Source organism: Pinus tabuliformis, chromosome 2_2 (assembly GCF_031772625.1).
Source record: "Pinus tabuliformis cultivar Carrire ecotype Pingquan chromosome 2_2, CPIR1, whole genome shotgun sequence".
Classification (NCBI taxonomy): domain Eukaryota; kingdom Viridiplantae; phylum Streptophyta; class Pinopsida; order Pinales; family Pinaceae; genus Pinus; species Pinus tabuliformis.
The window spans coordinates 502,454,608-502,467,311 of record NC_142300.1 but is presented as its reverse complement, the minus strand read 5'-3'; the positions used below and the strand labels follow the sequence as shown (position 1 = coordinate 502,467,311).

Here is a 12,704-nt window from a genome sequence, read left to right as displayed (position 1 = left end):
ATTGATTCGTTTGAAATTATATTATTAGGTTGAAAAATTTGCGAAAACCCACTGTTTCGATCGGGCCATGCTAGTTGTGTTTCTTTTGAATGTCTCCCACTTCGGACCCAGCGCCAACCAAATTCCAATTAGAAATGTTGCAGCAACTATCTTCAACATTAGGCCCCACTCAATACAACATTGTTGACCAAGTATGCCCCAGTCCACACGGCTTTTCCATTTACTCAGTAGCCTTGAGTGAACTTATGTGAGAGCTATATCTGTATTTATATTTTGCATGTCGGGCACAATATAGCATAGCAAAGAGAGGAGGGCATGGGTGTTGGGCAGCGAAAGAGAGAAATGGATAACTGTGTTGTGTGCTTTGTGATCATGGCAACTACAATAATGCTCTTTCCTGTCACTGCCACAGTTAGTATTAGTGACTCAAGGGAGCCAAATTATTCTTCCCATATCCATCTCCAAAATGGTTTCTCCGATGGTCATCATATCGAGAGCAACCCTGGTGGAAATACTTCTCTGCAACCCCGTGATTTTGGTTTGGTGGAGGAAGGTGAATTGGCATCATCCATGGATACAAGGGACATGGAGGCTCTTCTTTCATTCAGAAAGATGATCACGTCCGATCCACATGGATCTCTTTTGGACTGGACGGCAGAAAACTCTAAGAAAGTATGCTCCTGGACTGGCATTTGGTGCAGAAAAGGAACTAAAAGAGTGGTTGCCATCATACTTCCTGAACTGCAATTAGAAGGTAGCCTTTCTCCGTCTCTCGGCAACCTTTCATTGTTGCGTATTTTTAATCTTTCTCATAATAATTTCATAGGAAGAATTCCACCAAAGCTTGGGCAGCTTAAAGCGCTGGGAATTCTTGACCTCAGCTTTAATCATCTCCAAGGCTTTATTCCAAAAGCATTGTATAATTGCACACATCTTCAATGGATCGAACTTTCAGAAAACAGCTTGACAGGGATTATTCCATCAGAATTCGGGCGTCTAGTCAAGTTGGAACATCTGCACTTGAGTGGGAACTCATTAAGTGGTGATATCCCTGCAGCTCTGGGTAATTGTACTCAGCTTGCGGATTTAATTCTGGACGAGAACGGAATTCAGGGGCCCCTGCCCATGAACATATTTCGGCTTCCCCTTATAAAACTAGGTCTTTCCAGTAATACCTTGTCTGGCAACATCCCTGAAGCAATTGCCAATTTGAGTCAGTTGACCGACCTAAATCTCGGTGCAAATGAGTTCACCGGTAGCCTACCGAAAGCCATTACCAAATTGTCTCAGTTAAACTTCCTAAATCTGGGTACAAACCATCTAACTGGTAGCATACCTGCGGAAATTGCCAATTTGAACAAGCTTGAAATCCTTTTCCTCGATACCAACAATTTCACTGGTGCAATTCCAAAAGCCATAGGAAACCTTCAATCCCTTGAAATCATTTCCCTTGATAGCAACAGCTTGACAGGAATTATTCCATCAGAATTCGGACGTCTAGCCAAGTTGGAACTTCTGCACTTGATTGGCAACTCATTAACTGGCGATATCCCTGCAGCTCTGGGTAATTGTACTCAACTTACGGATTTAATTTTGGGAAACAACAGAATTCAGGGGCCCCTGCCCCTGCCCATGAACATATTTCGGCTTCCCCTTACAAAACTAGATCTTTCCCGTAATACCTTGTCTGGCAACATCCCTGAAGCAATTGCCAATCTGAGTCAGTTGACCGTCCTAATCTCGGTGGAAATGAGTTCACTGGTAGCCTACCAAAAGCCATAACTAAATTGTCTCAGTTAAACTTCCTAAATCTGGGTACAAACCATATAACTGGTAGTATACCTGCCGAAATTGCCAAATTGAACAAGCTTGAAATCCTTTTCCTCTATAACAACAACTTCACTGGTGCAATTCCCAAAGCCATAGGAAACCTTCAATCCCTTGAAATCATTACCCTTGATAACAACAGCTTGACAGGGACTATTCCAACAGAATTCGGTCGTCTAGCCAAGTTGGAAATGCTTCGTTTGCAGCACAACTCACTAAGTGGTCATATCCCTGCATTTCTAGGTAATTTGAGTCAATTGGTTTACCTAAATCTCGGTGATAATAAGTTCAATGGCAGCATACCTAAAGCCATTACCAAATTGCCTCAGTTAACCTACCTGGATCTGGCTATAAATAATCTGTCGGGTAGCATACCTGCGGAAATTGCCAATTTGAACCAGCTTGAACTACTTTATCTCAATACCAACAATTTCAGTGGTGCTATCCCTGAAAATATTGGTAAATGTATGGCACTGCAGTACTTAGATTTGTCCCAAAACATTCTTAGTGGAAAGATTCCTGCATCTTTAGGGAACTGCAAAGCTTTAAAGGCTCTTATACTCACAGAGAATTTGTTGTCAGGGACAATACCATCAAGTTTAAAGAAATGCACTGCTTTACAGAGATTGAAGTTGTCAGAGAATTCACTTAGTGGAGATTTGACAATGCAGTTTTCAAATTCTCTACAAATTTTCTCGGCACATTCTAATAAGTTCAGTGGGATTTTGCCTTCATCTTTGGCTAACTGCACCCAACTTCAATTGTTGGATTTAAGAAATAATGAATTTACAGGAGGGCTTCCACATTACATTGCTTCTTTTTCTGACCTGAGAGTTTTAAGTATGGGTTATAATAAATTCAATGGTACTATTCCTTCGTGGATTACAAATCTTCACCAATTGCAAGTGTTGGATTTATCCAACAATAATTTTAATGGGAGAATACCATCCAATCTTAAAGGACTACATGGATTCAAAATCAAGCCTCAACTTAGTGGTAACACATTATATGAAGATGTAAGGATTATCATTAAGGGAGCTGAGTACACTTTAATATATGTGCTGGTAACAAACACAATATTTGATTTGTCTAGCAATAATATTATTGGAGAAATACCTTCAAGTATGGAAAGTCTAAGAAGCTTGCGGTTGCTGAATTTATCTGGAAACCATTTGGAAGGACAAATACCTGCATCACTTAGTCAAATATCTACTCTGGAGCAATTGGACTTGTCCAAAAACAATTTGAGTGGAATAATTCCTCAAGATCTCTCTAAATTAATGGAATTGTCTTATTTGGATGTTTCAAATAACAAGCTTTGTGGGAGAATTCCAAAAGGAACACAGTTTGACACCTTCAGTGTGGCTTCATTTCAGAAGAACAAGTGCTTATGTGGCAATCCTTTACCAACATGTAAACAAATGGGAAAGAAAAAGGAAGAAGGTAGCTTTAGTGAAGGTCAAGGATGGTTGAGTCATGTATCTGAACATGTTTCATTGATTGCCTTAGGGTTGGGAATAGGAATTGGATTTGGTGGAATGGTAAGTGTCATGACATTATGGAATAATGGTATATTTTGGAAAATATCTCCTAATCCTAGAAGATTTTATGGAGAGTATAGTTTTCCTACATAGCTAAAAAGTTTGTTTTAGCTCATTATATTATTATAATGATAGCAACATATGCTATTAAGATGATAGCAAAGTATGCCATGAGAAATAAAGAAGTCAGTTATGTTGTTACATCCATAATATTGTTGTAATAGAGAGAGTACTTCATCATTTAAAAAGGAAATTTAACATCATTTATTTTAAAAAAATTATTTCAGAAATCATGAATTACTGAGACATTATTATTATTGTTTTTCTTTTTAAATTCAATAATCTTGATACATATTTTAAATTTGATTTAATACTAATTTATTATAAATTATAATTCAATTTTTAATAATTTTTCTTCCTTTTTTAATTCAATAAGCTTGTACATATTTCAAATTTCATTTAATATTAATTTACTATAAATGAAAATTCATTTTTTATAAAAAATATATCATAATATAAATTATGCACTCACTTGTTCGTTAATATTATTCTAAACTAATTTAATATAGGTTAATTATATATAAAAAAATCACCGTGGTTAAAAATAATTAATGTTTATCAATTATATATACAATTTTCACTTATTAAAATTATATTTAAGGTATTTATCTAATATGATTATAAAATATATCGATGATATCTTTCTTTCTTTTCTTTCTTTTTTTAAATGAAAATGAAAATTAAATTATTATTTAAAGTATTTATCCAATATAATTATAAAATGTATTGATGTTATCTTTCCTTTTTGTAAAATAAATTTAGTACAATTATAAAATATAAAATAATAATTATCAAAATTTTAAATAATTGAAAAATGAATAAAACCAATTAATTTTTAATTTAAATTTAATTTTTTTTTTAAATTAAAAAATTAATTAATATAATGTGTAATTTGATAAATTTTATTTTTTCATTTAATTAATAAACCATTTCAACGATAAAAACTTATTACTAGATTATTTATCTATATTAATAAATAAGTTTAAAGTACTTAACTAATTACAATAATTTATTAAACTAAATTTTATAATTTTAAAATATTACATGAAAATATTTAAATGAAAAACTTAATTTTAACTTAAATTTTATTAATTGACTTAAAATTTAAAAATTACTTCAACATTTTTTTAAATCCCAAAATAAATAAATAAATAAATAAATATATATATATATATATATATATATATATATATATATATATATATAAAATAAAAGTAAATAATTATGTGGATAAATAAAAGAATATAATATTAGTGAATTAAATATTTTTTCTAAATTATTTTTAAAATATATGAAAATTATTTATTTTATTTATAAATTTGAAATTTCTAAGATATCGACAAAAGTGTAAGCATTTGTTAATCAATTAGTTTACAGTGAATTAAATATAAAATTTCAAAATATTCATTTCATAAAGTATCTTAAGACACATTTTTAATTTAAAATTTTATGTTAAAAAGGTTAATGGTTAAGATATTAAATTACATTGTCTACGTTTAAATTAATTTTTTGAACGATTTTTATTTATTTATTTATTTTAATCTTTATTTTTTTTAAATATATTTCTACTAAAAAAAATTACATTTTTTTAAAATTTATAAGTCATTCTTATTATTCCCTTCTCCATTCAACATCCCTTGATTTCTTGCTTTGGCTCACCATTCCCTTTGCATGGTCCCCTCTTTCTTAAAAGTAACTTTTGATGGGGCATTGAAAATAATCTCGGTCCAATTAGATTCAGTGGTATATTTAGAGATCACAAAGGCTTTCACTTTACATATAATCAGTAACATTGAGAATTAGCGACAATAATGTCATTGAACTCACTCTTGTCATCATAGGGATGGAAATTGCCCAACCATAATGTTATTCCAATATTTTGTGGAAGATGATTCTAACTTATCATCAACATGCTCCATAAGTATAGAATGGTACCCTAGTACATAAGGTCTCCAAAAATTTGTGTTTAGAAGCACTCATATGCAAGGCTTCTTCTCTTCCTTCCAACATCTCGGTCGTTGACACCGCCCATGTTTGGTGGATAAGCAACAACGTAGCAGATATGTTATCTAATCATGGAATTTTGGACTATATGATAATACTCTCCTGCATTTGTAACCTTCTGTAGGAGCCGCCTCTTAAGGACATGTGCTCAAATCTCATTCAAAAAGATACAGGTGTCCTAGATTGGTTGTTTAGGGTGCAAAAGGGGGAAATGGGTGGGTTGCCACTACCCCACCTAGACATGTGGATGCGGCTCTTGTCATCATAGGGATGGAAACTACCCAACCATAATGTTATTCCAATATTTTGTGGAAGATGATTCTAACTTATCATCAACATGCTCCATAAGTATAGAACGGTACCCTAGTACATAAGGTCTCCAAAAATTTGTGTTTAGAAGCACTCATATGCAAGGCTTCTTCTCTTCTTTCCAACATCTCGGTCATTGACACCGCCCACGTTTGGTGGATAAGAGACAACGTAGCAGATATGTTATCTAATCATGGAATTTTGGACTATATGATAATACTCTCCTGCATTTGTAACCTTCTGTAGGAGTTGCCTCTTAAGGACATGTGCTCAAATCTCATTCAAAAAGATACAGGTGTCCTAGATTGGTTGTTTAGGGTGCAAAAGGGGAAATGGGTGGGTTGCCACTACCCCACCTAGACATGTGGATGGGGGACATGTAAGCATGCCCCTATAAATCATGTTCATGATGTTATTTTTTTCCAATTCCTCACCACATGTGAGGTGCTCTCAACACACTCTAGCTCATGTACAACACCTATGATACCCTTGAATGTCTGTCATCCATCCTTACTTCTTGTCAGGCCTCCACTCATGTGACACTCCATCTAACTCTAATGTAGATTGGAAAATATATTCTCATGATTTGATTTTCATTTCATGCTACTAGCTACGAGTGCCTCTAGCCTAAATCACAAGATTTTTCTCTTGATGATTATAACAGGGATCTTCAATTGACCCGCCCCTTCAAGCCATGGTTAAAACCTATCCTGCCACATTTGGACTAAATTCATTGCTCCAAATCAAAGTGGCCCTCCCTCATAGATTGGAGTCATGATAGCAATTTCCAATTTTCATCCTAGAGAATAGGTTCCACCCAGTTGTTTCCTTCCTCCCATAGGTTCAACACACATGGTGTTGCCTCCAATTTTGGTTCCTCTTGCATGCAAGACAAGCAATCATTGGGATTCCATATGCCTTTAGAAAAAATTCTCACGTCATGTTTGAATTTGAATAATGATCCTTGTTTTTCATTTATTCCCACATGTGAATTTTCTTCTAGAATTTCATCACTTACCACTCTTGACTGGCACTCTCCTTGCGGTCTAGATTCAAATCTTAAGCACCCTCTCTCTAGATTTTTTCTCTTAGGCCATCCTCATTTCTCTGCTAATCTCTTCAATTGACCTAGTGTCTCTCTCCTCACCCACTCCTGAGTTGGCTCACCCTTTTTGTCGATGGCTTATTGTACTCTCCCTTACTATATCCTATCATTCTTTGTTAATTGGCCACTTGGCTCAGGACCTTCTACACATGTCTCTTCACTTCCTTACTGCACTTATATCCTTCCCCCTCTGACCACCTACTCTTTTACCTATATTGGGACCTCCACCATTCGCCGTCGATGTGCACATGTTTGCAGAGAAGCCTACTACCAAGAATGGGTCTCGTGAGGGAAATCAAATATCAAACACTACTTGGAAAAAACTATTGACTATTTTCGTAACCTCACTCCCGACCCCATCCAAGATGAGCTAACCTACATCAATAGAGAAGGAGCCTCTTAGAGGAATCAGATTTCAAACAAATAAAATGTCATAGAGATGGTAGATTGAGTGTTCAACATTGGGCATACATGTGGACATTAAAACCAATACACGTTCATTGTTGATTTATATATGCACTTAAAATTCCTCCTTGGAAAAATCTTGATTGACTGGTTTGAGCATCATGTAGATCTCCTACACTCTATAGAGCATTTGCATCATCATATGAAGGACTTGGACCAATGACTAGACCACATTGAGTAGCACCTCAATATCCCACCCCCATAAACAGTGAGGACCCCATCCAGGTCACAACTACAAATTATGTTCCCTATACTTAGTTTATGTGATGTTTATATTGTTTTTTGGTATTATTGTTTTTTATGATGGCCAATCTAGCCCACTTTTTACTTTATGTTGCATCTTTTTTTGTTTTTCGAACACTATACTATCATATTTCTTTCCATGGAGAGTGAATGTTTTTTATGGTTGGATCTTCCCAATGAAAAATTGAATTAACATTTTTTTCCATTAATTCTTATAATCTCTCTCTCTCTCTCTCTCTCTCTCTCTATCTATCTATATATATATATATATATATATATATATATATATATATATATATATATATATATATATATATATATATAGATATATATATATATATAATTTTGTTCAACAAAAAATAAAAATAAATTTATATGAAAAAAATGATGTATAATTTTAAACGGATAAATGAAAATAATGTAATGTATTTAGAGAATTAACTAAATTTCTACATTATTTTTAACATATATGAGAAATTAATTATTTTAAGTTGAATCTCAGAGTATCCACAATAATAATCATACTTGTCAACGTTTCAAATCCCAATAGGGATCCATCATCAGGACAATTACTAAATGATGATAGAAGAAGATCTTAGTGAGAGGATAAATAGTATTAAGATAACTTGATTTTATCAACATATGTATTTGAAAATTAAAAATTAATAACTATTCATAAAAGTGTAAACATGTTTTAATGAATGAGCCTAGATCCATTTCAACTCTAAAAAGAGATTTGCACCTTCAATCAATTTGATTCCTAGCAAATTTGTAGATATAGAGTTAAGATATATCTATACTCATAGGATGTATGTATGTATTTCTTCTTAGAAATGAATACCATTTGAAAAGCCATGGTTTTTAAAATCTAGAGCTCAAAAACTACTAACAGTGAATTGACTTCATTTTATTTTAATTATTCTCTTTTTTAATTTAATTTAATTTTTTATATAATTTAATTGACTCAAAATGTTTATATAACAAGATATACATTACAATATCTCTTTCAAACTAGACTCAAGACCAACAATTACCTTCAAGTAAATTGAATATAAAATTAAAAAAAAAAAAAAAAAAAAAAAAATTGTTTTCTATTGAAAAACTTAATGATTTTACTAGCATTGCATAATATAGTAAGTTGTATTATCACTTATGTTTAAATTAAATTAATTTTTTTAATTCTTTAATGTTAAACATAATTTTTCTTATAATTTTAAAAGTTTCTTGAAAAATATATTGCTACTTAAAAATTTACATATTTTAAAAGTTATAAATTATTGTCATAGTACTTATTTTTCTTTTATCCTTTATTTTATTTATTTTTATGCATTATCTCATTAAAACAAATTATTTTGTTTTCTTTATTTTTAATTTAAACTATATTTATTTTGGAAAATTATATCTTTTATTTTTATTTTTATTTTCTTAAATTAAAGTGTTTATATTACTTTAAAATCCAGATTACATCATTGACATCTAAGCAGCCAGAGGGAGGAAACAATTCTTGACCCCTGCCACCAAAAAATCACTCTCACTATACAACTACAACCAGACTTGCACTTCTTGCTCTCAACATAAACAACAAAGACATTTTTACATTGACTAAACATATAAATGGACTAAGGCAGGCCAAGAGCCCCATCTTCATACTAAAATTCACTATCACAAAAACAACAAGGGAAGTTTGTTCATATGTTGATTGAAGAGTTTACACATCCCACACAAAATAGGCAATGAAGTTATGCACCAAGAGACGACCTTCCTTACCCATAGCTTTGTATGAACCACTACACTCCATCCATGACCAAAACTCTTAAACCCACAACGGTGATATTTCTAAGTCACCATTGTCCCTAAATGAAGGAACTTCCCTAAAACTCAATATAGCGAGCTATGAAGACCCAAAGATGTCCCACCATGTTTTTCCCATAGTAGTCATCCTTTGAGGAAGGGATATTTGTGAGATCTTGTTCACTAGAGCTAGGGAGGTCCAACTGCTCCATTCCCTTAGAATCATAAAGAATGTGACTTTCTACATGAATTAACTAGGAAGCTATATTGTCCACTCAGAACCTCAGGTTCCTCAACATCCTTTTCATGTATTCAATGGAGGCAGAAATATTATGTTTCGAACCTATTTGTCTCTTAACACCAACCCCAAAAGAATTTTCATTTTCCAGTGCATTACCATTGAATTCAGGTACTACTTCCACCCTCCACTCATATTACCAGGGTCAGGAACCCATTTAGACATGTCCGCCAACAATTATGAATCTGAGAGAGATCATTTCTCCTCCCTGGCTTTAATTTCTAGCTTACGAATCCCTTGATGTGTCATCAGAGTAATGTCATTGAAATAGTTTTCCACTGAGTCATGGGTGAACAACTTGCCACCTCATTTCCCTAGTTGAGCTCTGGCTCCTCCTCCCCTCCTGCTTCTCCCTCTCTAGCTTAGAATCATTGGATCAGAAGAGGGATATTTTGCTCCTTTAGAATGATTTCCTCTACCTACAAAGGGATAAAGCCACTATCTCAAATGAACCTTAGCAAGACTTGGGAACCACCAAAGAATGTCGTTGCAAAAACAAAAGCCCCAGGAATTGACCTCTGACACAGACTCACCAATTAAGGATATGGGAAACTCTATGTCAATCAAAGACTCATAACCATTAAACATTGAGCACATCATATGTAACCCTAATACCCAAATGATACTATGCTCAATAACCCAAGGAGCAATAATTAGACGCCACTTCCAACACATGACAAACCTTGTTTTCCAGGGTTCCTGATCCTGGTGGATTTTGGTGGCCACCCACCTATCCCACTTATACCCCCACAATTGTCTCTTTTAGTTTTTCAGTTTCCTTAATTGTAACCCAATTTACTATTTTTGGCAGTTTTTTGGGTCGTGAACTTCCAGAGCTGTTTTGAGGCCCTAAACAATGTTTTCTGGGAAAATCGGAACCGACGCAGGACACTTATTAATGTTACTCACTTAGAAATTGTATTCCTCAAATAGATCTTTCTAACGACGTACTTTGCACGTCAAATGAAGATTGTATGCGAAAGTCACGACCCCGGGAAGTTGATGTAGCAAGTTACCCAAACAGGGTCCATAGTTTGGTGTTTCATCTCATAGGGTTAGGTTTTTGGATGTTTAGGGTTTTCCATTGATTCTCAACAACAAATAGGCCTTTGAGCCTCATTGTAACACAGTTTGAAGGCATGTAGTTGGCACATCTCTCCTTAGAGATAAGCTACCATCGCCTGAGCTAGTTTATTTCCATTTCTATTTGTAAGTATATTTCAGTATTTTACATTAATGAAATGAAGTATTATTTCTGCTACATCTTTTATTTATGGTTATCTCTATAATTTGTTACGTTCCTGTCTAAATCCAGATCAGTTGTATCAAAGTGATATGCTCTTTCTCTGTTGTTCTTCGCATGTCCCTAATGAAGTCAAGATATAAGGAGTTAGCGCTCGATCTGGTTGAACCTTTGCAATATCATTCTTGGAAATCTTGACGGCCTCCCATGGCAGATGAAAAGAAATATGAGGGGGTAAGAGATCCTATCAAAATCTTGCCCAAAGAAGCCCTCGAGCGACAAAGGAATGAGATGATGGAAAACTTTGCCCAGATCCTTCAGCATCTACCCAGGGGCGACACATCTACTTCTGGTAGCTACTTTGGAAGCGTCACACCCTTTAAGGTACATGTTAACTTTGGGATTCCAATATTTGAGGGTCATATAGATGTAGACATTGTAGATAAATGGTTAGATATGCTAGAAGGATATTTTTCTGTTCATCATTTTTCTATTCAAGAAAAGATTACTTTTGCTCTTCTCAAAGCCACCCCCCACGTCAAAGACTAGTGGAAAACCTACTACGAGAAGAAGGATGAAAGTATAGCCTCACTATTTTTAGCTTCACCCACTTGGAATTCATTTCATTGTGCCATCAAGGAGCAATAATACCCTATTGGAAGCTATGAGGATAAATACATAAAGTTGACCATGTCACGGCAGGGAAGTGATCAATATGTGCCAGAGTTTACCAATGTTTTCTGTACCCTACACACAAAGTTGGGAATAAAGGACTCTAAGAGGCATTTGGTACTCAAGTACCACGGTTGGCTACATAAATACATCCAAAACGAGATGGAGTTCTTGGACATCTCCTTGCTCGGCACGACATACCGATACACTGTGAAGATCAAGAAAAAGTTTAAACAAAGAAAGGGAGACATTGGATCTACAAATATGAAGAACAAAGGACAAAGCCAAGGTGGGGTGACCCAAGACAACCCATCGAAGCCGCAAGAAAAGAACAACACCACAATGTCAAAGAAGGACACAGGAAAGTGGTGTGAGTTTCATAAGAGCCCCACTCACAACCCAAGTGAGTGTCGGACCAAGCAGTCGCTGGTGGCTGAGTGGAAGGCTTCAGAATCAGATGCATGTTCTGACCCTGAGTCATAACTTGACAAGAGGAATGAAAAAGGGAAGTAGATCATTAATGTGGAGGTCAACATCACTCCCAAGATCCAGAAGATGAGCCCGAAGATCTAGAGGACGAGGAGTGTCTTTTCCACTCATAGATGTGGGTGAAGGGTTTGCCGCTACAATTCATTGTTGATAGTGGGAGAAAAAAGAACCGCATTTCAACATAGGTCATGAAGTGGATGGGACTGCTGACCATACCACATCTGCAATTATACAACATCGGGTGGATTCAACAAGGATGATATCTCTGAGCCCACCAGCAGTGTTGCATTCCCTACATCATCAAGCCCTTCACATAAGAGGTATTGTCTAGTGTTGCACCTCTTGATGTTTGTGATGTATTTGTTGGAAATAATACTGAGAGGGGGGGTGAATCAGTATTATCACATTAATAAAACTTTTTCCATTTCCATAATCAGATTCATATATACTACTTCCACAACTTCTTATGATTAAGTTAATTGATCTTCAATCAGTGCATTAGAACATTATCAATCATAGATGCAGTAATAGAGAATAGATCATCACACATAAGGCACACACATGAACACCACGATATAAGGTGGAAACCCAATGCGGGAGAAAACCACCTGCTGCAAGTCATCTCAATCTTCTTTAATAAGAAAATCCTTTTACAAT

At 34.6% G+C, this 12,704-nt stretch overlaps 1 protein-coding gene across 1 annotated transcript; it reads left to right on the top strand.

Moving 5' to 3' along the window:
- Positions 1-306: 306 nt before the first annotated feature.
- LOC149193560 (uncharacterized) lies at positions 307-3,461 on the top strand. The gene is given in 2 exon segments (XM_089407356.1): positions 307-1,752; positions 1,755-3,461. Coding segments are annotated over 2 exon segments (3,144 nt in total). The 5' UTR covers positions 307-315.
- The last annotated feature ends 9,243 nt before the right edge of the window (positions 3,462-12,704 follow it).